Source organism: Fukomys damarensis, unplaced genomic scaffold, assembly GCF_012274545.1.
Source record: "Fukomys damarensis isolate Sample0158 unplaced genomic scaffold, DMR_v1.0_HiC HiC_scaffold_33, whole genome shotgun sequence".
NCBI classification, from domain to species: domain Eukaryota; kingdom Metazoa; phylum Chordata; class Mammalia; order Rodentia; family Bathyergidae; genus Fukomys; species Fukomys damarensis.
This window is the reverse complement of record NW_022900945.1, coordinates 12,313,518-12,336,367: the sequence shown is the minus strand read 5'-3', so window position 1 is coordinate 12,336,367 and position 22,850 is coordinate 12,313,518. Positions and strand designations below refer to the sequence as shown.

The 22,850-nt window shown below is 44.8% G+C and overlaps 2 protein-coding genes across 3 annotated transcripts in view; both read right to left on the bottom strand.

The window, feature by feature from the left end:
* Positions 1-1,248, bottom strand: part of Nexn (nexilin F-actin binding protein) — a 39,029-nt gene extending 37,781 nt beyond the window's left edge. For both annotated transcript variants that reach the window (XM_033758375.1, XM_033758376.1), the window contains exon 1: positions 1,182-1,248. The gene's annotated coding sequence lies outside the window, so the exon portion shown is untranslated. The remainder of the gene's footprint in view (positions 1-1,181) is intronic.
* The window catches only part of Miga1 (mitoguardin 1), a 69,847-nt gene that overhangs the window by 5,103 nt on the left and 41,894 nt on the right, over positions 1-22,850 (bottom strand). The window contains exons 10-17 of the mRNA XM_033758065.1: positions 14,835-14,953; positions 14,499-14,571; positions 13,765-13,851; positions 12,261-12,359; positions 5,237-5,371; positions 3,832-3,885; positions 1,182-1,298; positions 3-126 (exon numbers count right to left, since the gene is read on the bottom strand). Coding sequence (XP_033613956.1) covers positions 3-126; positions 1,182-1,298; positions 3,832-3,885; positions 5,237-5,371; positions 12,261-12,359; positions 13,765-13,851; positions 14,499-14,571; positions 14,835-14,953 — 808 coding nt within the window. The remainder of the gene's footprint in view (positions 1-2; positions 127-1,181; positions 1,299-3,831; positions 3,886-5,236; positions 5,372-12,260; positions 12,360-13,764; positions 13,852-14,498; positions 14,572-14,834; positions 14,954-22,850) is intronic.

The window sequence follows — 22,850 nt, the reverse complement described above, 5'->3', positions numbered from 1 at the left end:
GCGGGCGAGGAGCAGCTCGGTGCGGCGCAGGAGCAGCCGCCGCAGGTCCTCGGCCAGCGCCTCCACGCTGGAGTAGCGCGCCTTCTCCGAGTCGAAGATGTCCTTGAGGAACAGGACGACCTGACTCTGGAAAGGAGCACAGCAGACCGTTTACCGGACGGGAGCTCAGGGGCGGCCCTGAGAAACGGGGTCAGGACCGCCGAGCAGCGCACGGAGGAGAACCTGATCGTCAGTCCGTCCCGTGCGTGCTCACTTCCTCGGCGGCGCCGAACCTCACGCGGGAGAGGCATCCCCGCGAGCAGAACAGCAAAGCCTGCGGTCTGTCCGTCAGAAACAACGCTAACTGGGCCGGGATCGAGCGTCCCAGTTCGATCCCCGGTTCCAAAGGAGAAGGAACAAGGTGAATAAGCCGAAGAAGGCACCTTTTTCACTTCCGGAGTCCCCGCCCTCCCCGGAGGGGGACAGGGCAGAGAAGGGCTGCGCAGCCCGAACTCTCCCACTCGGACTCAGTCCTGTCACTCTTCTTTGCCCCCGGAGACTCAGCTCAGACCTAGGCTATGTATTACCGCAAGGCCTGCCCTGGTAGTTGGCTCACTAGCAAGTTTTGCCAGGAGCTGTAACTTGGGTCTGGAAAACCAGCTCCGGACGATCGCCCGCCTCTCTAGGCTCCCGTCTGCTTCTCAGGCCTGCGGAGCCAGGACCCGTCCGTAAGGCCGTGTGTGCAAGTGTCCGTGCCCAGCAAGACCGCGAAGAGCCCTACGGAGCTGACAAGGTGGTCGTGCTCGCTTCGGCATCACATACACCGAGTACTCTACAAGGACTAAATCTACTGTAGAGCACTGGTCAGTTCCAAAGGCAGAGGTGGTGTGAAATGCCACGAATTGAACACTGGCATTTAAATACTGGACTCCGGTGATTTTTGTAACTTTTTGGAGGCAGGGTCTCGCTATACATAGTTCAGGCTGGCCTTGGACTCACTGTGTAGCCCAGACTACCCTTCAACTTATGGTGATCTACCTGCCTCAGCCTCCCGAGTGCTCACAGGCACGCACCACACCACACCTGGTATATAACATTTTTAAATAACATTCTTTCTTCTATAGGAGCAAAAATAAAACAGAATAAACCCTTGTCCACTTTTTGATTCAGAAAAAGAAGGAATGATTCAACGATGAACTTACCTTAAAGAAACAACATAAGTCATAGAGAGAATTTCTAGGACCCAGAAATCCCCAGGCCAGGACAGGGCTTATGTGCTCGCAAATGGCATAAAAATGGGCAAAGAATCCATCTGGGATCTGTTGGGAAGTAAAAAGAGGCAGGTTATTTTCTGTCTTCTTATACTTCTTTCTCTAGTAGAGAAACTGAGATTGCTACCCATTATATGACCCCTTCCCCAGTACTGGGGGTCGAACCCAGGATCTTTACACTAAGCTAAATCCCCAAACTTTTTAAATTGTTTGAGACAGGGTATTGCTAAATTGCCAAGTTGACCCCTGAACTTTTGATCCTCCTGCCTCAGCCTCCCAGAGTGCTGGAATTATAGACATGCACTATCACGCCTGATTATGACCAACCTTTTCTGAGGGCAGACCTAGGTCTCTCTGAGGGCAGACCTAGGTCTCTCATGAGCCAGCCTCTTAAAAAATTTAAAAAATGCACAAGTAACTTTTAAGAGTCAAAGACTGGTTTTATATAGATTTCATATCTCACCAACAGTTTCAGATGTGATTTTTTTTTTTTTTTTTTGAGATAGGGTCTTCCGAATTCACTAAGTTTCCCAGCTGGACTTACGAAACTGAACTTGTGTTTCTCTTGCCTCAGCCTCCTGAGTGCTGAGATCATAGGAACCAGGCCCCAGCTGAAATTATTACTTAAGGGCATTTTTCACCTCATAAAAATACACCTTATCCAAAATGCTCAGGGCCCAAAGTACTTCACATTTGTTTTCTAATTTTGAAACACTTGCACACACAATGACACATCTTGGGGATGAGGTCCCAGGCAACAGCCTAAGCCTCGTTCATGTCTCATGCACACCTTCCACACGCACTGAGGGTGCCGCACACACACTTCCAATGCACCAGCCTCTGAGCAGCAGCCGACAAAGCACAGTGTGAAATTCGCCACTTATCTGACTGGCTCTCAAACGCTTTTGGGTGTCAGAGCGTTTCACATTTGGATTTTCACATGAGGGACAGTCAGCATCTACTTCTTCAACAATCTCGGTGTTGGAGCCTGGCGGTGACAGGAACATTAGTGTCCCTCAGCCATGGCATTTTCAGGAGTTATGACTGCCATGTTCCAACTATTTAAAAGTTCCACTGGGGCCGTGGATTAGGCTCAGTGGCACCACGCCTGCCTCGCAAGTGCAAGGTCCTGAGTTCGATCCCCGGTACCAAAAAAAAAAAAAGAGAGAGAGAGAGAGAGAAATCTAGCATTAAACATCTAATTATGTAATTACCTCTTCCGGTGAACTATCAGTATGTATATTTTTGTCTTAGGAAACTAAGCTTACCAGTAACTTTGTGAGTTTCAGGTTCTGTGAAAAAGCACTTACCGGGGACCCCTGAGCCTTAGGGTTCTGTGTTTGGGGGGATTAGTTTCTATTTTGCAGTCTCCAGGACAATCTTTTAAACCTCACTTAAAAAAAAAAAATAAGACAAAGGGTCGGTGATTTAGCTCAGTGGTTTTGTGGCCTGCCTTGCAAGCGCAAGGACCCGAGTTCAATCCCCGGTACGAAAAAAAAAGGGAAGGGGGAGTAAGGGAAAAAGAAAAAACTATGAGAAAATGTAAAAATGGAATTAAAGTGTTTGAAGGGGGGGAAGGGAGGGGAGGGTGAAGGGAGGGCGGGGACAAGGGGATAAAATGAGAACCAAGACCTGGCGTGTAAAGGTACGAGATCCCAGTAATGAATGTAACTGTATTGTGTACCTAGAATGTACCAATAAATTAAATTAAAGCTGAAAAACAAAACAAAACAAAACAACACACAAACTGCTGGGCATGGTGATGGCACATCTATAAGCCCAGAACTCTGGAAGCTGAGGCTGGAGTTCAAGGCCAGCCTGGGCTGAACAGCAAGACCCAGTCTCCAAACACAACAGCAGCAGCAAAAACACAGGTGCAGTTATCATTTAATGGGGACTCATTACATTCTAGACAATACATAGGTCCTGTTTAATTTGCTAAAATACTCCTGCAAAAGTGGGTCACGGTCACAGCATTTTAAGTATGTGACAAGCAATACGGGAGAAGTTAAACAACCTGCCCCAAGTTACACACAGCTGGTTAGTGAAGGCCGAACTCATCAGGAATGCACCCAAGTTATTCTAGTCTAAGATGCTCAGCAGACATTAAAGCTCTAAATACTCCTCTGTGCTGGGAATTCAGAAAGGCACACGGCTCAGAGGCGGAGGGAGGACCAGGGCTCCACAGAGGTAAGGGTATATGCAGGTACCAAGTACTTGCTGACAGGGTCCTCAAAGAGGGGGGAACTATGACCATCCCCGCCCAGTCCCCAAGGCAGGAGGGCCAGAGGTGGCACCTGGGGGGTAGCCTGACTCATGCGGAGCCCTCAGAACCAGTCAGAGCTTTTCCCCAGCAAGGGCGATCTGCTGCGCCCAGCCAGACTGGAAGCGAGGGTGCCTCAGGGTCCTGCCCTTCTATTCTTCCTCAGTCAAGGAGCACAAATCCCTCGCCAGAGGCAGCAGGCAGATCCTGGACTTTGCCGCCTTTCATAAACCTCTTTCCTGCCAAATCAGCCAGACTCAGGTGTTCTGCTACAGCAGCACAGTGTGCATGGAGAAGCAGACACAGAAGGGCTCTCACCTGCATCTGCTGCCTTTTCTTTTTCAGCACCGACCAACAACTAGAAGCCACAGCCTAAACACGCGGAGGAGAAAAGCACCATTAACTTCACAGTTGTAGAAATGTTGCACTAAAAAAAAGTGCTTTTTACTATTATTTTTTATGGCTCTAAAAAGTTCAAGCTACTAACTACCAATAAAAGCTAGTCCTGGCTCCTTATATTGTTTGTACTGAAAAGGTGCTTCAGTTATATACATTTTAAAATTAAACACAAAGCCATGAAGGGAAAATGTACCAAGGATCTTGCCAGTTACCATGCGATTCTCAAGAGGTCTGTTATTATGGAGAAATAATGAAAATATATGCCCGCAGAATACACAAATGTTCTATGCATAATAATGAAGGTAAAGTAATATTTTTCTTTAAGAATAGTATCACTGAAATATTTGTGGGTTAAGACTTCATTCAAGATCTAAGAAATTATAAGCATGACAGGACAAAAAAAGCAAAATTTTTTCAGTAGATCCTCAAGAGACATAACCCTATTCTCACATGACTCAACTTTGATCAGACAGACATGAGGAATAGCACTTTTTTGAGACAGGCGACTCACTGTGTAATTCAAGCTGGCCTTAAACTCACTATGTAGCCCAGGCTGGCTTTGAATCCACGGCGATCCTCCTGCCTCAGCCTCCTGAGTGCTGGGATTTCAGGTGTGTGCCACCTCACCCAGATAGGACATTTTTAAAAGACATTTAAACATGATACACACCTCACTTTATTTCTAGGTGCACACTTGTAAGGTGCAACAAAAACCAGGGTAAAACAGATTTCAACATAAAAAGAAATGGAAACGGAAAACATTAAAAGATTAGAGTACAGTTTACACTCATCATATTTTTGCACCTATTTTTTCTCTAATTTTGACAGTATTTGAGAAACATGAATTTCTGTATTTTCTTAAGAATACATATTGCCTTTTTTGGGGGGGTACCGGGGATTGAACTCGGGTCCTTGCACTTGCCAAGGCAGGCCACTGAACCGCTGAGCTAAATCCCCAACCCCTTATTGCCATTTTTTAAAAAACATAACTGCTGTATTTCAGCTTAGTCTGTCACATTAGTCAATTCATCCAGTTCTGTGACAGTTGGTTTTCCATCAGCTGTGAATGCATCTGATCTGAGTTTCTGTAGGGATCTGAGGAAACACTCAGTCCTACAGCACAAAGGATGGTTGGCCAAAAGGAGAATTCACATCAAGTGTTAAAAACTGTACATAGCTGACCCCAATACCAGAGAACGGGTCTGGTTCCCATCCTAGTCATTCCGCAGGCAGATGCACAGCATGTGTAAATCTCATTGATCTGTCCAGTTCTGACCACTTCTCATCATATTTAAATGGCTAAAAAAGGTAAATCACCACTTACAGTTTCTTTGAAGGAAGAGTTTAGCCAGCGATTATTTACTACATTCTGTATGGATGTGGGTGGGTTTTCTAAATCTTCAAAGGAATCCATTAATATAAAATCCAGAACAACATCATAAAAATTTAGATTTTTCACCTGCATTAAATTGTGAATTAAAAACAAATTATTATTATGGAAAGCAGAAATAAAATCTGAGCCAGGGCTTCACACTTTATAACAGTAGGGTTTTTTTTAAGTTAAATCAGATTATGTTTCTGACAGAAAAAGAGGAACAGAAGATAAACCTGAAAAGTCACCACTAGGAAGTTCAGTTTACGTGGCAGCGGCTGTGTCCCAGATCCCATCCAAGTGAATTCTCTCTCCTCACTCTGCTCCATTACAGGGCTGGTTCTTTCCATCCCCTGCCCTAACCCCTCTCCGACATGTCGTGCTTGCCAAGCCCAAGCAGGTCCTCAGGTTTCCACAGAACACAAACGAATCCCACAATTACCCACTCACAAGCACGGATTAGCACGATCCAAGCTAAGAGGATGGAGTTCCAAAGCCAGAGATGAGGGGAAAGTGGCCCTCTTCAGGGACTGAGGCTCCCAGTGAGGAAATGCCTGGTAGAGGCTGCAAGCCAAGGACGACGAGAGTGAGCCGTAGCCTCCGCAAACAGAAAGCACAGAGGAGTGCGGAGAGACCAGGAGGGAGGGCCAGCCCGAGCCAGCCGGCTGGGGTGCAGGTCTCCACATCAGCTCCGTGTGCGGCGTGGGGACCGGGCTGTGATGGGCACATGCTGGTGGCGCACACCTGTAGTCCATGCATCCTCAAAGGCAGGCAAGAGGAGTGAAAGTTCAAACCCAGCCTGGGCAATCTAGGAATACTGACTCAGAATAATAATTAGGAAAAGGAAAAGCCTAGGGGCCGTAGCTCAGTGGGAAGGCCTGGGCGTGCCAGGTAAGATGGTGGAGCAGAAATATCCTCTGCAAGGGAGAAGCTAAAAAAATTGGGAAGGAGCAACTATATTCTGAGAAGAGAGAAAGAGCTCAGGGAATCAAGGAAGAGGTGAGAGAGCTAACAAGTCCAAAGAGACAGAAGAGGAGGGAGCAGTCTGCCTCCCAGCACAGCTCCCTGCAGGGCCAGCTGATCCCCGGGCACTGGGTGAGCCTGAGAGCGGGGCCCATGAGGACAGCGGACGGGAAGCTCAGCTTGCAGAACCTGGCTCTGGAGGCGACGCCTTCAGGGCAGGCTTCAGAGAGGAAATGCCCTGCCCTGCCTGAGCACCGTGACAGGGGCTGTCCTGAGCGGGGTGCACCGCTTGAGGAGCGGGTCCGGACTGCCACGTGACGGGACAGAGAGGCCTCTGAGGAAAGGGGAGGTCGGTCACGGAACCGACGTTCACGCAGTGGGGCACCTGGCTGTGGGGCTCGGTGAGGGGCCAGGTCTGCTGTGTGAGTCTTCTGGGTGGCTTGGGGGTGATGGAGTCTGGCCCAGGGGCTACCCCGTGGGGCTCAGAACCCAGCGCTGCTTTCCCCACTCTCCCTCCTGCTGGGGGCCTCTGCAGTGAGTGGGGCACGGCTGGGAGGAGACAGCCGGGGACAACAGCAAGTAACCCGCTTCTGGAGGCAGCAGCCCCGAGGCGATCACGGTGTCACCCTGCCAGACAGATGGGTCCAGGGTGCCCGGTGCCCCCCACACCCACGGGCTCCAGGGTTAAGGGTGCCATGCAGGGAGTTTCCAGGCTCAGTTTTTACTCTTTTCTTTTTTCTTTCCATATTTCCTCTACTTGTATTTACCTTTTTATTCTTTAAATGGATTTTTTTCTTTCTCATCTTCCTTTTCTTTTGTGTAATTTTGCCTTTTTCACTTTTCCACCCCTTCCTTTTTTTTTATTGCTTCTAATCTTCATTCCTGTTTAGGCTTTTGCTTTATACGATCACTGCTCTTTTCTATGCTAACAGTGGCACAGTTGTTGCTTTTAACTGCTCACTGCCCTACGTCACCATCTGGCTTGCCCTGTGTCATCATCGTCACCACAGTTTCTTTTCTCCTCTGAGTCCTGGGGACGGAGCCCCCCACAGAAGGCTGGTCACTAAACAGCAGCTAGCACAGAGGTGGAGGAGGTGTCCGCCCTGGAGATGCACAAAGCCCAACACCGGTAAGGCAAGGCAACGCGTCTGAAGGCCACAGGCCTCGGAACTGAAGGCAAGGGGTCGAAACAGGTGAAATGCCAGGAAAACAATTCCAAACAACTCACTTGTAGAAGGACTGATGACCTCAAACAGGATAGAAAATAAACGGATGAATAAGGAAAACAAGAAAAAAACATGGAGGAATTCAATAAAGAGATAGATTCTACAAAAGATCCAAACACAAATCCTGGAAATGAAAAGCTTAAAGAGTCAAATTAAAAACTCAGTGAAAACCCCAACCGATGGACTGGATCAAACAGAAGATAGGATTCTGAGCTTGAAGAAAAGGCTAATGAATTATCACACACAGAGCATAATAAAGAAGACGTCAGAGAACAGGAAAAATATCCAAGATCTCTGGGACACTAGTAAAAGACAAAACTTATCAAATTTTGGCGTAGAAGGGAGGAAGGAAGGAAGGAAGGATGGATGACGGATGGATGGCTGGATGGGTGATGGATGGATTTATTCGGTGAAATAATACCAGAAAATGTCTCAAACCTTGGGAAAGATATGGACATCCGGATACAGAGGCACTCAGAAACTCCAACAGGCATGACCAGAAAAACCATCTCCACATCATATTATAGTTAAAATGTCAAGAGTACAGAACAAGAAAGAACAATGAAAACTCCATGAGAGAAACAGCAAATCACTTGTAATGGTGTACCTGTCAGAATAACAGCAAATTCCTCTGCTGAAACGCTAAAACACCAGCAGAATATGGAATAATGAATTTTAAGCCCCAAAAGAAAATAACTGCCAAGACAAATTACTATATCCAGCAAAGCTATCCTTCAGTATTGAGGGAGAATTAAAGACCTTCTGAATAAGTACACAAGGAATTCATGACCACTAATCTAACACCACAGAAAATACTTAAAGGAAGTCTACACACAGAAGCGAAGTAGACAAGCAAATGAAAATTGGGTGGGGGACATATAAGAGGAATTAGTACCTATCTTTTTACACGAACTCTGAATGTAAATGGGCTTAATTCTCTAATTTAAAAAAACACAGGCTGGGGGACCAGGAATTTAGCTCAGTGGTTCTGCTGCCTGCCTTGCAAGTGCAAGGATCTGAGTTCAATCCCCCGTACCCCAACAAAAAAAAACCACAGGCTGGCCAGGGATTTAGCTCAGTGGTGCCGCCACCTGCCGTTCAAGCACAGGGTCCTGAGTTCAATCCCTGGTACAAAAGCAAAACAAAACACAGAAAACACAGGCTGACAGAATAGATTTTTAAAAAGGCCCAACCCTTTCAGTCTTCAAGAAACACATCTCACCAGCACAATCATGCACAGATGGAAAGCAAAAGGATGGAAAACAATATTCTACTGTATGGAATAGCTATACCCATATATAACAAAGAAGACAAAATTAGTCAAGACAAAAAAAACGCCAGTACATATTGGCAAAGGAAGCAATTCACCAAGATATAAAAATATATACACTAACCAATTTTATAAAACAAACACTACTCAGAATAGACCTCAATAAAATGATAGTGAGTGGCTTCAATATTATACTCTTAGATAAAGTCATCCAAACAAACAATAGACACATGAGAATTGAACTATACCATCCCATCAAATGGTATACAGAAGATGGCCATACCAGCTGATGTCTACAGAAGATCCCATCCGACAACTGCAGAATGAGAGGAAAATCAGGAAAATAATGCCATTTGTGATAGCTCAAAGAACAAAACCTGGGCTGGGGATTCAACTCAGTGGCACCAAGCCTGCCTCGCAAGCATAAGGTCTTAAATTGGATCCCTGGTACCAAACTACAAACCTGAGAATTAACCTAACCCAAAGTGAAAGACCTCTACAGTGAAAAGCACAGAACAAAGAAGAAAGAAATTCAAGAAGACACTAAATGATGAAAAGACTGCTTATGTTCATGGATCAGCAGAATTCATGTTGTTAAAATGGACCTATTACTGAAAGTAACAGACAGATTCAATGGAATCCCTATTAAAACACCACTGGCATCTTTCAGAGAACTAGAAAAAATAATCCCAAAATTCATACGGAGACACTAAAGACATAGAATAACCCCCCCCTCAAAAAAATCCTGAACAAAAGAACAATTGTGGAGGCATCACAATACCCAGTTTCAAAATATATTACGAACGCACAACAACAAAAACAACATGGTACTGGCAGAAAAACAGACACAGAAAAAACTGGAACAGAATAGAGGACACAGAAACAAAGCAATGAAACTACATCATCCAATTCTTGGCAGCACACATTTTAGAAAAGACAGCCTCTTTAATAAATGGTGCTGGAAAAGCTGGATATCCACATGTAGAAGATCTAAACTAGAGCTTCCTCACCGCGCACAAAAGTAAATCAAAATTGATCAAAGACTTTGAAGACCTGAAACTCTGAAAATGCAAGAAGAAAACATATGGGAAGCATCTGAAGTCACGGGCACAGGCAAAGATTTCCTGATAGCACAGGAAATAAAATACCAAGAATCGACCAATGGGGGCCAGGGATTTAGCTCAGTGGTGCCACCACCTGCCTCCCAAGCAAAAGGACCTGAGTTTGAGCCCCAGTACCACACACACACACACACACACACACACACACACACACGCACACAGAAAATCAGCAAAAAGTTGCCAAAGGACCTCAGTTCAATCCCCCGTATCCCCCCACCAACCAATAAATGGGCTGGCCTACATCAAATTAGAAAGTTCAGAACAACAAAGGAAACAATGAAGAGTGAAGAGATAGCCCACAGAATGGGAGAAAAATCTTTGCCAGCTACCCTTCTGACAGAGGATTAATGCCTAGAATATATAAAGAAAGGAAAGGAAGGAAAGGAGGCAAGTAAGCCCCCAAATAATGCGATCAATAAATGAGCACATGAATGAAACAGGCACTTCTCAAAGGAAGTAGAAATGGCCAAACGAGTATATGAAGAAATGTTCTAACACTTTTAGCCACTGGGGAAATGCAAATCAAAACTACACTGAAAAAAAAAACTACATTGATATTGTGCCTTACCATAGTCAAGAATGGTTATCAAGTGCGCGCACGCGCGCGCGCACACACACACACACACACACACACACACACACTAAATGCTGGCAAGGATGCAGGGGAAAAGGAAACTTCACGTACTTCTAGCGGGAATGTAAATCAGTATAGATACTGGTAGGGAGATTCCTCAGAAAACTAAAAATAGAAGTACCACGTGATCCAGCTACACCAACCTATCAAAGTGAAATTAGGCAAACTGCAGAAAAACCAGTGGAACTGGAGATCATCATGTTAAGCAAAATAAGACAGACTCAGGTAAGTATCATATGTTTTCACTAATATGTTGACTCTAAAAGAAAGAAAAGACGGCACGGGAGTGGAAGGGATACCGTTACTGGAGAAGAGGAAGTGAGCGGGGGACAGAGGGTGTGGGGGACAGAGGGGCACATCAGGAAACAATCACGTTGCCACAGCACAGCGAGTAAAGCGCAGAGGGGGAAGAGGGAAGCCAGGAGCGGTGGGAGCAGGGACAGAGAGGTACTGATGTGGGCGGGGAAAGGCAGTAGATACCGAGGCCCCAAAAGGAGGCAGCAGGGACAGGGGAAGTTGAAGAAATTAAGAGATGAGTACGAAAATGGGAGCGAGGACCCGCTAGGGTGGAGGATGGGCTCGGTTTCTGGCCTGAAGATCCATTCACCGAGTGAGGAGGCGGAGGAGGACGCCGGCTGCACGCTCACAGCAGGCTCCAGCTCAGTCCCACGTGCTCCTCCCCGTGCTGACACCGCCAGCGCCCGGAGTCCCAGACCCTGTCAGGGGCGGGGTCTCGGCGGGGCGTAAGTCCTCTCATAGCCGGGCTGCCCGACCACCCTCAGGGCCAGAGCCAGGAGGTACATCCGCGCACGTGCGGACCTTTCTGTCTGTATTTATTTCTATGAGTACAGCTATCTACACGACATCCAGAATTCACCCTGAAAGCTCTAATTCCAACCCTAACTTCACAGCTCCCTTCACTGACAGAATCCAGCTTTGATTTCTCTCAGTAACTTTACTTGCTCAGTTCTGTGTACGTAACCAGGCCCACCGTGCCTCTGAGCTGCCTGCTGTCCCTGCACACAACAGCATGACGGCTGCCAACTGACTTCGGGACGGCGTGAAGGGAGACCAGAGAAAGGGAGGGAAAGGCGGACAAAGGGAAGGAAGGGTTAAAAGAGATTATTTATAACACCTGCCCCAGCGTAAAAGTCCAGCTTCTATTTTTTGTGACCATCAGATAACTGCGGCCCTACCACCACCCAGTTGTTGCTTTCTTTTTTTTTTTTGTTTTTTGAGACAGGGTCTCAGTATGTAGTTGAGACTGACCTAGAACTCACTATGTAGCCCAGGCTGGTCTCAACTCACAATGATCCTCCTGCCTCAGCCTCCCAAGTGCTGGGATTACAGGTGTGCACCACACCCAGCTTTTTTTTTTCTTTTTTGAGACATGGTCTCACTGTGTAGCTCAGGCTTGCCTCGAACTCACAGCAACCTTTCCTTCCTCAGCCTCCAGAGTGCTGGGATCACAGGCCTGTGCCACCACACCCAGCTCCCAATTTGTTTTACTGTCATTTAACAAGAACAAAGAAAAAATGGCCTAGCTGGGTGTGGTGATACACACCTGAGAGGCTGAGGCAGGAGGATCACTGTGAGTTTGAGACCAGCCTGGGCTACTAGTGAGTTCCAGGTCAGTCTCAACTACACAGTGAGACCCTGTCTCAAAAAACCAAAACAAACAAAAGAAAAACCAATGGCCTCAACTCATGTAAATGCATATAAACAACTAAGGGGAATAAATACTATAAAAATTTTGAATTACCCCTCTAGCAGCAAGTTCCATTTCAGTACTATTCCAGTGATCAGTCTGCTCTAAAAAATGTATCATTTCATTAAAAACGTTTTCAAACTTCTTTGGATTCTGTAGAAAAAAAACAAATTTTCATCCTTAACTCGATTATATATACAAAAAGGCTCAAGCCTACAGTAAGTTATTCTCCAGGTAAGTTTGTTGCATTGTATTCTCTCTGAATACAAATGAATCAGAATACATTTTTTTTTTGGTACTGGGGATCGAACCCGGGTCCTTGCGCTTGTGAGGCAGGCGGCAGAACCACTGAGCTAAATCCCCAGCCCCAGAATACATTTTTGAGGTATGAAAATTCCTTTCATTTACTCTTCTGTTGTTCCCACATAGTGCAGAAGTTGAAAATGAGAATGTTAGAAGAGATCACAGCAAACCGCTGACGACTCCAATCGAGTGTGCCTGTGTAGGCCCGTCCCTTCCGGGGAGACCTGGCACTGCACACACCAGATACCCCACTCCACACCAGGACTCACACTCAGGACTCTGCACTCGCCAGGTAGGCGGCAGCACTGCTGAGCTACATCCCTGGTCCACCAGAGACCCTTCTGATGCTCCCTGTGAGGACCTACTCTCATCCCTGGGTTTGTCTGCGGGAAGCCCAAGAAGGCAGTCTAAACTCTATGGTCTTTACTATAACCTTTTCCTGCTTCATAGTTTAGCTGGGTGTGGTGGCGTACGCCTGTAATCCCAGCACTCAGGAGGCTGAGGCAGGAGGATCGCTGTGAGTTCAAGACCAGCCTGGGCTACATAGTGAGCTCCAGGTCAGTCTCAACTGCATAATGAGACCCTGTCTCAGAAAAAACAACAAAAAAACAAAAACAAAAACTACTTCATACTTTAAGTTCCTTTCCCACTTAGCACTTACTTATCATAACAATCCCCTGAAACAGGGTAACACAAATTCCACTCTATGAAGGACAGAACTGAGGTTCAAAAGGACTGGACTGGAAAACCAGGCGCACGGATGGCTCAAGGAAGACCTGTTTTGTTCTCATCACCTGGACCAACCTTGAATAAAGTAAAGTGGGTCCCACAGCCTGCATCGAGCACCTGCCGCTGTTTCTACCTCTGTGAGCCCCATGAAGGCAACTAAGAGGCAGCTCGGTTTGTATTCAATTTCTGACTGCTGCTGTGTCCTGTGACCTCGTTCCTGAACAGGAGTCAGGGAGTGTAACAGTGGTAGTTACAGTAACCAGTGATTCTAGAGATGGATTTTCACCCTGACACTGACAGATTTTGCGGCAAACTGTGAATAACTTAGGAGAAGCAACTTGCTCAGAAGGGTGTGGGCTTTATATACGGAAAATAACTAAACCTAAGAAGAAATCAACACTCTTTGGAATATGTGGGCCTTTGCAGCTATCTACACAAACTTTTTCAACTTTAAAAATTTAATGTATTTTAGCCTTTAGTTATGCCAAAACAATAATAAGAAAACTTGCTAACAAAACAACTTTACCTTTCGTGCTTTGACAATTAAAGCTGATAAAATTTTCCTTCCACTCTCAGCCAGGAATATCCTGTTGGATGTTTCTGAAAGAATTACCTAAAAAAAAATCCATTTGCAAGCAAAAGTAAAAGATAGGTAAAGGCATCTGAGCAGCTACATAAACCTCGAATACAGTTTTTGCTAAGTCAACCAGTGGATCACAGAGAAAGCATAAGTTCATTAAAGCGTAAAGAGCCTTCAAACATAAAAAATTAAAAGGAAGTTATTTTGAGCTTAAATCTGCTTAACATAACTAGAAAACCTAAAAAACATAAAACAAAGGGCTGGGGATTAACTCAGTGGCACCGTGCCTGCCTCGCAAGCACAAGGTCCTGAGTTCGATCTCCGCACCAACCCCCCCAAACAACTATAACAACAACAAAAAATAAAACATGGTCATTTATTTTCTTTTTAAAGGAAATTGATAACTTTGGGGTTTTTTTCAAATAAAAAAATTAAATACACACTAATCGATAACAACAAAGATTTTTAAGCAGTCACTTTTTACACACCTGCAACATCAAAATACCGTTTCTGACAAAGTGTGGTGGCCCGGGGACGCCATGGGGAAGGGCGAAGACTGAAGGGGACAAATAGCAGGAGGGCCATGCACAGGCTCAGGGTCCGGTGTGACAAGGGGGTGCAGCGGCAGGAGCTGTCCTGGTCGGGGCGGGGTGGGGAAGGCTACTCAGGGCTGAAAATACCTGAAAAGCCTGCCGAATACAGTGCAGCTTGGCAAGGAAGTCACTGTCTCCAAGGCACTCCAACACTTCGGTTCTGCATAATGAACGGGAGACAGCTGTCAGACCTGGCTGAAGGTCCAGCCTATGGACAGTCTGGAGTCACGAGGCTTACTCACGGGAGCTTACAGAAAACACGTCTTCTCCATGCTCGCAGAACACGTAAAATTGTTTTCTTTTTTATTTAGACCCAAACCGTATTTCCCTCTGTTCTCATACACACAATTGAATCACTATCACACAGACACGGCAAGGGCACCTCAGTATGTTTCCTGAACATAAGCAAAACTAGCACGGTACCTCAGCACCCTGGAGTGGATTTTCCCCTCTTCAACTAAATGCATGGCTTCTTCATAAAAGGGGCAGCGGCAGAAAGACTCCAGGCTGTAGGTCTGCCTTGCTTCTCTGTGCTCTGTGGGCTGAGAACACAGCGAGTTAGCACACAGTACATTGGCAGGAGCCTGTCAGCATCTCCCTATCAGCAAGACACACAGAATTGGATAAAACCTACAAATCATCCATTTCTGTTCTAGCGCAAATGAAACCTAATTTTATTTTATGTCAGAATCCAGTTGGGTCAAAAGAGAAGAACTTTGGAACAAGCTTAGTTCACTGCTAGTCCACTACTTAAATCTACAGGGTACATAAAACAGCAATCGCCTTATTGTGCATCAGTAAGAATAACTAGAGGAAGCAGAGGGAGGTCAGCGTCCAAGGAGTACTTGGCTGTATGAACTCAGTAGGCAAAACTTTCTACAAAAACATGAAAATAAGCTCAATTTAGCTATTCCACCTTCTAAGTAGCTTTGATTACCCTTTGTAAAACTATTCTTTGTCTGGATAGCACAGCAACCCTAAACATAGAATTCCAGTCTTTCCTTGAGACAAGGCCTTGCCACGAGGGTCCAGGCTGGCCCTGAACTCGTGATCCTCTTGCCTCACCTCACTCGAGTCCTGCAATTCTAGGCCTGACCACTGCACCTGACTAGGATTCCAGGCCTCTAACAGTAAGTTAAAAACTACTGCAAACACTGTATTTTGTTTGTAGCCAGCTAAACGAAAATCCTCTAGAGTAACTTCGTTTCTAATACCAAATATCCATTTAGTGGCACACTATTTTTAATAATAATTTTATTGATACGCCTATACCATAAAACCCACCCTTTTGAAATATACAGCTCAGTGGTTTTTTTGTATCAGAGTTGTGCAGCCAATGCTGCTTGCTTGCTTTTTTTTTTTTTTTTTTTTTTTTTTTTTTTTTTGATACCGGGTCTCAAACTCAGGACCTTGCACTTGAGAGGCAGGCGAGGGAACCACTGAGCTAAATCCCCGGACCCTAACACTGCTTTCCAATTCCAAAACATTTTCATCACTCCTTCCAGAAACCCCTATCCACTAGTAGTCACCCCAAGTTCACCCTTCCCCCCAATTCCTGGAAACCACTGTCTGCTTGCAGGCTCTATGGGACATCTACTGTGGAAATGAGCCACTATGTGGCCTTTGTGTTTGGCTGCTGTCACTCAGCAGAATGTTTTCAAGGCTCTTCCGTGATACAGCGCATGCCAGAGCAGGTCCTTCATGTCCACAGCTGAATCAAATCCCAGCATGTGGACGACCTCACCACTGAGTGGCTCTGGGCCCTCACGAACACGGCTGCTGCCACGAGCATTTGGGCACATGCTCTCGTGCACACATGTTCTCAATTCTCCCGGATCCATCCAGGAATTGAAGGGTCAGACGGCAGCTCCGTTTTACTTTCGGAGGAGCCACCAGACTGTTGTGCAAAGTGGCTGCCCGTTTTCCCATACCGCCAGCAATCTGTAAGAATTCAAAATTGTACGCCTTGTCAATAACAACTGTTATCATCCATCTTTTGTTTTTCATTGTTTTGTTTTGTTTTTCGGTGCTAGGGATTGAACCCAGGGAACACTGAGCTACATCCCCAGCACTTTTTATTTTCAGGCAGGACCTTGTTATGTTGCCCTGGCTAATGTCAAATTTGTAGTCTTCCTGCCTCAGCCTTCCAGGTGCTGGGAATACAGATTATATTATGTATTTTGCTCAGTACGAGGGATTGAAAGCAGGGCCTTAACACGTTAGGCAAAAAGTCAACACCAAGCTACATCACCAGCCCCCATCTTTTTTATTATAGCTACCGTAGAGAATGTGAACTGAAGATTTCTCATCTTATGGGCCATTTGTATATTTTCTTTGGAGAAATATCTATTCAAACCCTTTGGCCATTTTTAAATTGCAATATTTGCCCACTGGCGCTGGAAGAATTTTTATAGTCTATGTACAACCCATTATCAGTTTTTAAAAATACAATTTAAAAATATTTTCCCCCATTCTACATTTTCTTTTTATTTAAAGTAGGATTTCACTATTTAGTTCAAGCTCACCTTACACTTGGTTGCACAACTTGAGTATATGAAAAACCACTGAGCTGTGCATTTCAGGCTAGTCCTGAATTTGCAATCCTCCTGCCTCGGCCTCCTGAGTAGATAGGATTATAGGCAAGTGCCACTATGGCTGGCTCTAATTAATTTATTTTTATACCCTAACATTCTTTTCCTGTTGCACAGAGAATCAATGTCAGCCATAGGTGAGAGGGCATCCCAACCGCCAACGTCCTTCCTGGGCACACACAGCCCCTTCATGCACACAGCCTTCTGGACCCCCAGGAATGTGTCAGAGCTTTTCAAAGACTGCACCACCCAGCTGGGGATTTAGCTCAGCGGTTCGGTGGCCTGCCTTGTAAGCGCAAAGACCTGAGTTCAATCCCTGGTAACAAAAAAAAAAAAAAGACTCCACCACCCCACCCATACACATCTCGTTGTCCACTTTCACTTTCTAGGGTTTTGCTGGTCCGTCCCCCGCCATACTGGGGATCTCTCAGGACCTTGCGCAGGTGAGGCAGGCAGCGGCCCCACTGAGGTAAATCCCCGACCCTCCCAGTCTTTTGATGACTTCTTGCTTGCACCTCCAGGCAGGTAGCTTCCGCAGTAACAACCGACAGGGCTGTTTTCAGGGAAGGCGCGAGAGGGGCAGGACTCCGCACAGACAGAGCTGCAACAAGATTAGTGTTGAAGACAACTACGGAGGTGGGGATTGAGAGAGCTCACTGCTCTCATGGAGATTCTGCCATTTGTCTTGAATAAAGACTTTTTGAAGCTTTGCAAGTCTTTCCTGTTTTCAGAGCTCTGAAAATTTTGATTTTAACCATTTTTGCCCGTTCTCCTTGCTTTGTGAAAGGGTCCCTTGGACTTTTTTTTTTGGGTGGTACCGGGGATCGAACTCAGGTCCTCGCGCTTCCGAGGCAGGCCACCGAACCGCTGAGCTAAAAGCCCGGCCCATGGACTATTTCTTTAAAGTTGTGCTGAGGATGCAAGCCAGAGCCTTGCATGTACTAGGTAAATGCTCTGCCACCAGCTGCACCCCAGCTCCTCCAGATCCCACAAGAATTTCTCCAGGCTTTAGTTCTGGCGCTTCACACAACCTGGTGTTGTGCTCCATGCTGTAAACAACTATTTCATTTACCCTCACCACTCATGAAGAAGCAGACATTTAGAATAACAGAAAACTTGTTTCAAGTCCCACAGCTAAGTGGTAAATTTAATCTCCGGCCTATAATTCCAGAGTTTATGCTGTTTAGCACCAAATGACACCATTTCTATCAGTCTTATCTACAGAACACAGAGTAAGAAATTCTAGCTCCGGCGCTCCAGGGTGCAGATGAGACCAGAGGTCTAAAGAAAGTGCGTGGCGATGACAGCAGCTGACCCTGTCTTCTAGGTGAATATACCCCTCGCATTTTAAGGAAATAAGTTGTGCTCAAGGAAAAATCATTTGAAGTCTATAAAAGAAATCTACCAACTTAAACAACCCCTCAGAACTGAAAGTCTTTATTAAATAATTTAAAATTTTTCTACTCTCCTCAAAACAAATAGGTTCCACATATCCCTACAAACAGGGAAAAATCTGAGGAAGGAAAGTGGGATCCCCAGTTAAAATAACATACTGGTAAGTCAATGAATTCAACAACAAGAGATTCCAGGCTCAAATTGTGATTTAATGGTCTACTTTGCTTATTTGCCGAAGTAATTACTTAAACAAGACCTCTAAAACAGACTAACCGGCTTACAGCTGTGAAAATGCAGCTTACTGAAGGTCTGTACAACACCTGCTAGCAGGGGCATAAACTCAGGAGACAATGTCAACTTGAATTTATTGTAATCATTCATCTTAACTTCTAATTTATTTATGTATTGGTACTGGGGATTGAACTTGGGACCTTGTGCCTGCAAGGCAGGCGGCGGCAACCCTGAGCTAAATTCCTGGTGGTTTTAACTTTTTTTTTTGAAGCAGGGTCTCACTGTGTAGTTGAGACTGACCTGGAACTCATTATGTAGCCCAGGCTGGCCTCGAACTCACAGCGATCCTCCTGCCTCAGCCACCCCAGTGCTGGGATTACAGGCGTGCGCCACCATGCCCAGACAATCTTAACATTTTTAAAGCAGAATTTCTAAAGTGTTGATTTAAATTCTCATTTTAGAATATATTTTATAGGAAAAATTTTTCAATAAAATTCTGATACATTTTAAAAGTTTTCAGAAAAGATTAACAACTAGAGCTGAGATGCTACTTTGGACGTAGAAGTCAATAATGTATTCTGAGGGAGATCAATGACAATGTATCTTTTACTGTAATAAGTTTTAAAAAAATTAAATATTTACCACATATTTTGACATACCGCACACTGTTAGTGGAAACAGTACAGTGATTCCTCAAAAAACTAGGACTACCACATGATCCAGCAGTCACACAAGCAGATATGTATCTGTAAGAATTAAAATCACTAGGGCCGGGGATTTAGCTCAGTGGTGCCGCCACCTGCCTCACAAGCACAAGATCCTGATTCGATCCCCAGTACCCAAAATAAAAATAAATAAATAAATAAAATCAGTAGGCCAAAGAAAGCCCTGCACTTGCTGTTTAATGCAGGACTATCACAACAGCCAAGATACGGCATCAACTGCCCCGAGAGGTGAGTGGATACACACTATGGCGTGTATGTACAATGGCACAGTATATTCAGCCGTAAAAAAGAACGAGATTCTGTCATTTGCAGCAGCAGAGATGGAACTGAAGGACATTATTTCAAGTCAAATATAACAGCACACGCCAAAAATACTGGATGTTCTCACTTATGCCCAGCAGCTAGAAAGCTGGTCTCCTAGAAGTAAAGAAAAGAGGGCTGGGGACATAGCTCAGTGGGACAGTGCCTGCCTGCCAGTCGCAAGCACAAGGTCCTGAGTTTGATTCACCAGTGGAGGGGTGGGGGGAGCAGAGAAAAGAAGAGTGGTCACCAGAACCTGGAAGGGATATGGGTGGGGAAAGTGCGGCCGAGGTAATGGAGATTAATCCAGGCCTTCCCACTGCGCTACACCCTCAGTTCTTTTTTTTTTTTTTTTTTACACGCCAAAAATACTGGATGTTCTCACTTATGCCCAGCAGCTAGAAAGCTGGTCTCCTAGAAGTAAAGAAAAGAGGGCTGGGGACATAGCTCAGTGGGACAGTGCCTGCCTGCCAGTCGCAAGCACAAGGTCCTGAGTTTGATTCACCAGTGGAGGGGTGGGGGGAGCAGAGAAAAGAAGAGTGGTCACCAGAACCTGGAAGGGATATGGGTGGGGAAAGTGCGGCCGAGGTAATGGAGATTAATCCAGGCCTTCCCACTGCGCTACACCCTCAGTTTTTTTTTTTTTTTTTTTTTGGTACTGGGGATTGAACTCCTGTCCTTGGGCTTGCAAATCCCTGGCTAAATCCCTGGCCCCCTCAGTTCTTTTTTTTTGAGGCAGGATCTCACTATGTAATTCAAACTGGCCTTGAACTGACAGCAATCCTCCTGCCTCGGCCTCCCAAATGCTGGGATTACAGGCGTGCACCACCACACCCAGCTCTTCTTTGTTTTTGAGACAAGGTAATAAATAATCTGATCTCAATAAATTGCCCAGGCGGGGCTCGAATTTGAGCTCATCTTTCCTCAACCCTCCAGAATGCTGGGATCATAGGTGTGCGCCCATACCAAGCACAGAGTATTCTGAATGTTCCTAACAGAAAGAAATGTGCCTGGAATGATAGAAAAGCTCATCACCCTGATCCGATCATTAAATACTGTAGATGTGGTATGTATTAAAAAGTCAGGCTGGGGATGTAGCTCAGCGGTGCCTGCACAAGGTCCTCAGTTTGATCCCCCATACTGAAAAAAAAAAAAAGTCATACTGTACACATGCCTATTAGTTTTGTTTTTGTTTTGTACCAGGGATCAAACTTGGGACCTTGTGCTTGTGAGGCAGGCGGTGGAAACCCTAAGCTAAATCCCCAGCCCTACATGTCTATTAGTTTTAAAAATGACGTTTCAGAACTTGCAGGAAAACACTATGCTAAGTAAAACAAAGCCAAACATAAAGTATCGCACACTATATGATTCCATTCCAGAACACGGCAAATAAATCCAGAGTCTGAAAGGAAACTGCTGGCTTCCAAAGGCTGAGGCTAGAAGGGCTGGAGAGTGAGTGATAATGGGCAACAGTTTATTTCTGAAGTAATAAAAATGTCTGGAATTAGAAAGTAGCACTGGCTGTACAATTCCATGAATACACTAAAAAACACTGAATCGTATACTTCAAAAGGGTGCATTTTATGGCATATGAATTATCTCAATAAAGCCATTATATTTAAAAACATAAACAAGATTTTTGAACTGTGATTTCCAAATCAATGTTTGGCAAAGTTAATAGGAAAACCTTGCTAATCACTTTCACAAGTGATTCGCTTAGCTCAGAGAAAAGCTTTTCATCTACACAGCCAAGACATCTTTCTTTTGTTGGTTTTTTTCTGTACTAGGACGGAACCCAGTGCCTTCGAACTGAGGTACATCCCCAGCCCTTTTTTAAATTCTTTGAGACAGGATCACCAAATACAGTCAAGGGCCACCACAGTCCAGCCACAAGAAATCTTTCTGCTATTTCTAAAATAGCTCTCATATGATCAGAAATGTTAACTTCTCAAACATTTCTGATCTTAATTTCTTAATAACTTGCCCCATTAAAATAGTATTCTTTTTCTTTTTGGAAACAAAGTCTTACTATGTAGTTTAGGCTGGCCTGGAACTTACAGTGATCCTCCTGCCTCAGCCTCCTGCGTGCTGAAATTACAGACATGTGCTACCACACCTGGCTAAAATAGTATTCTAGAGGGCTGAGGATGTAGCCCAGTGGTAGAGCACTTGCCTGGCACGTATGAAGCCCTACAGTCAATCCCCAGGACTGCAAAAGAAAAAAAATGGTTTTCTTGATGTTAAGTGTTTCATGTATAAATATAATTTTAAAAGATTTAACATTTCTGAGCCAGATATTTAGCTCAGTGGTGCCGCTGCCTGCCTCACAAGTGCAAGGTCCCAAGTTCGAGCCCTGGTACCCAAAAAACCTTAACATTTCTTGTTGCATAAAATAACTTACCTTGGAACACTCATGTTCTGACACTATACATTTATTATACCTATTCCTAGGACATTTTTTGGATATGGCATCCTTCTGTATATTATGTATTTTGTTTTCTATGAGAATTTTAAAAAAAATTAGACCTTTGTCATTTAAACAACAAACTTAAAGTGAATCCAATGAATAAATACCTCGACTGTTTTCTTTTTTTGCTTGCTGAGGACTGAGCCCAGGGCTTTGCACATGCGAGGTAAGCATCCTACCACCGCGTTACCACCCAGCCGCCAAAGTGTTTTATTAAATGTGAGTACTAGAGACTTTTAGAGCCTTGTAGTTTTATGCACATTGTTTCTCACGCTGGGAAAAATGCAGAGGGAACAGGGATTCTTCTCCACAGAAACCACCCTGGACTCGTCTGTATTAAATAGTAAAAGGAAGAAGCAGCAGCTTTCCAGGAAAAGTGATCCCCACTGCGTGCCCGTTAGTGTACTTACACTCAGGGTTTTCTTCTGCCCAATCCTTATGTAGAATGCTTTTCTCTTTTTTACAAAATCACAAGCTTATACCACATGAAAATTTACATACTCTTTTATATCAACGTATGTTCCCATGTCATTAAAAATTACTAAAAACAGTTTATGGCTCTATAGTATTTCAAATTACACATGTCTGTAATTTGGCATTGGACAGTTCTCAGTTTTTTATTATTAAACTGCCACAATGAGTATCATTACATGTACTTTGTGAATCAGATTACTTTCTGGAAACAAAGCTATAGAAGTATCACCTGTGAACTAAAGAATCTGAACACTGA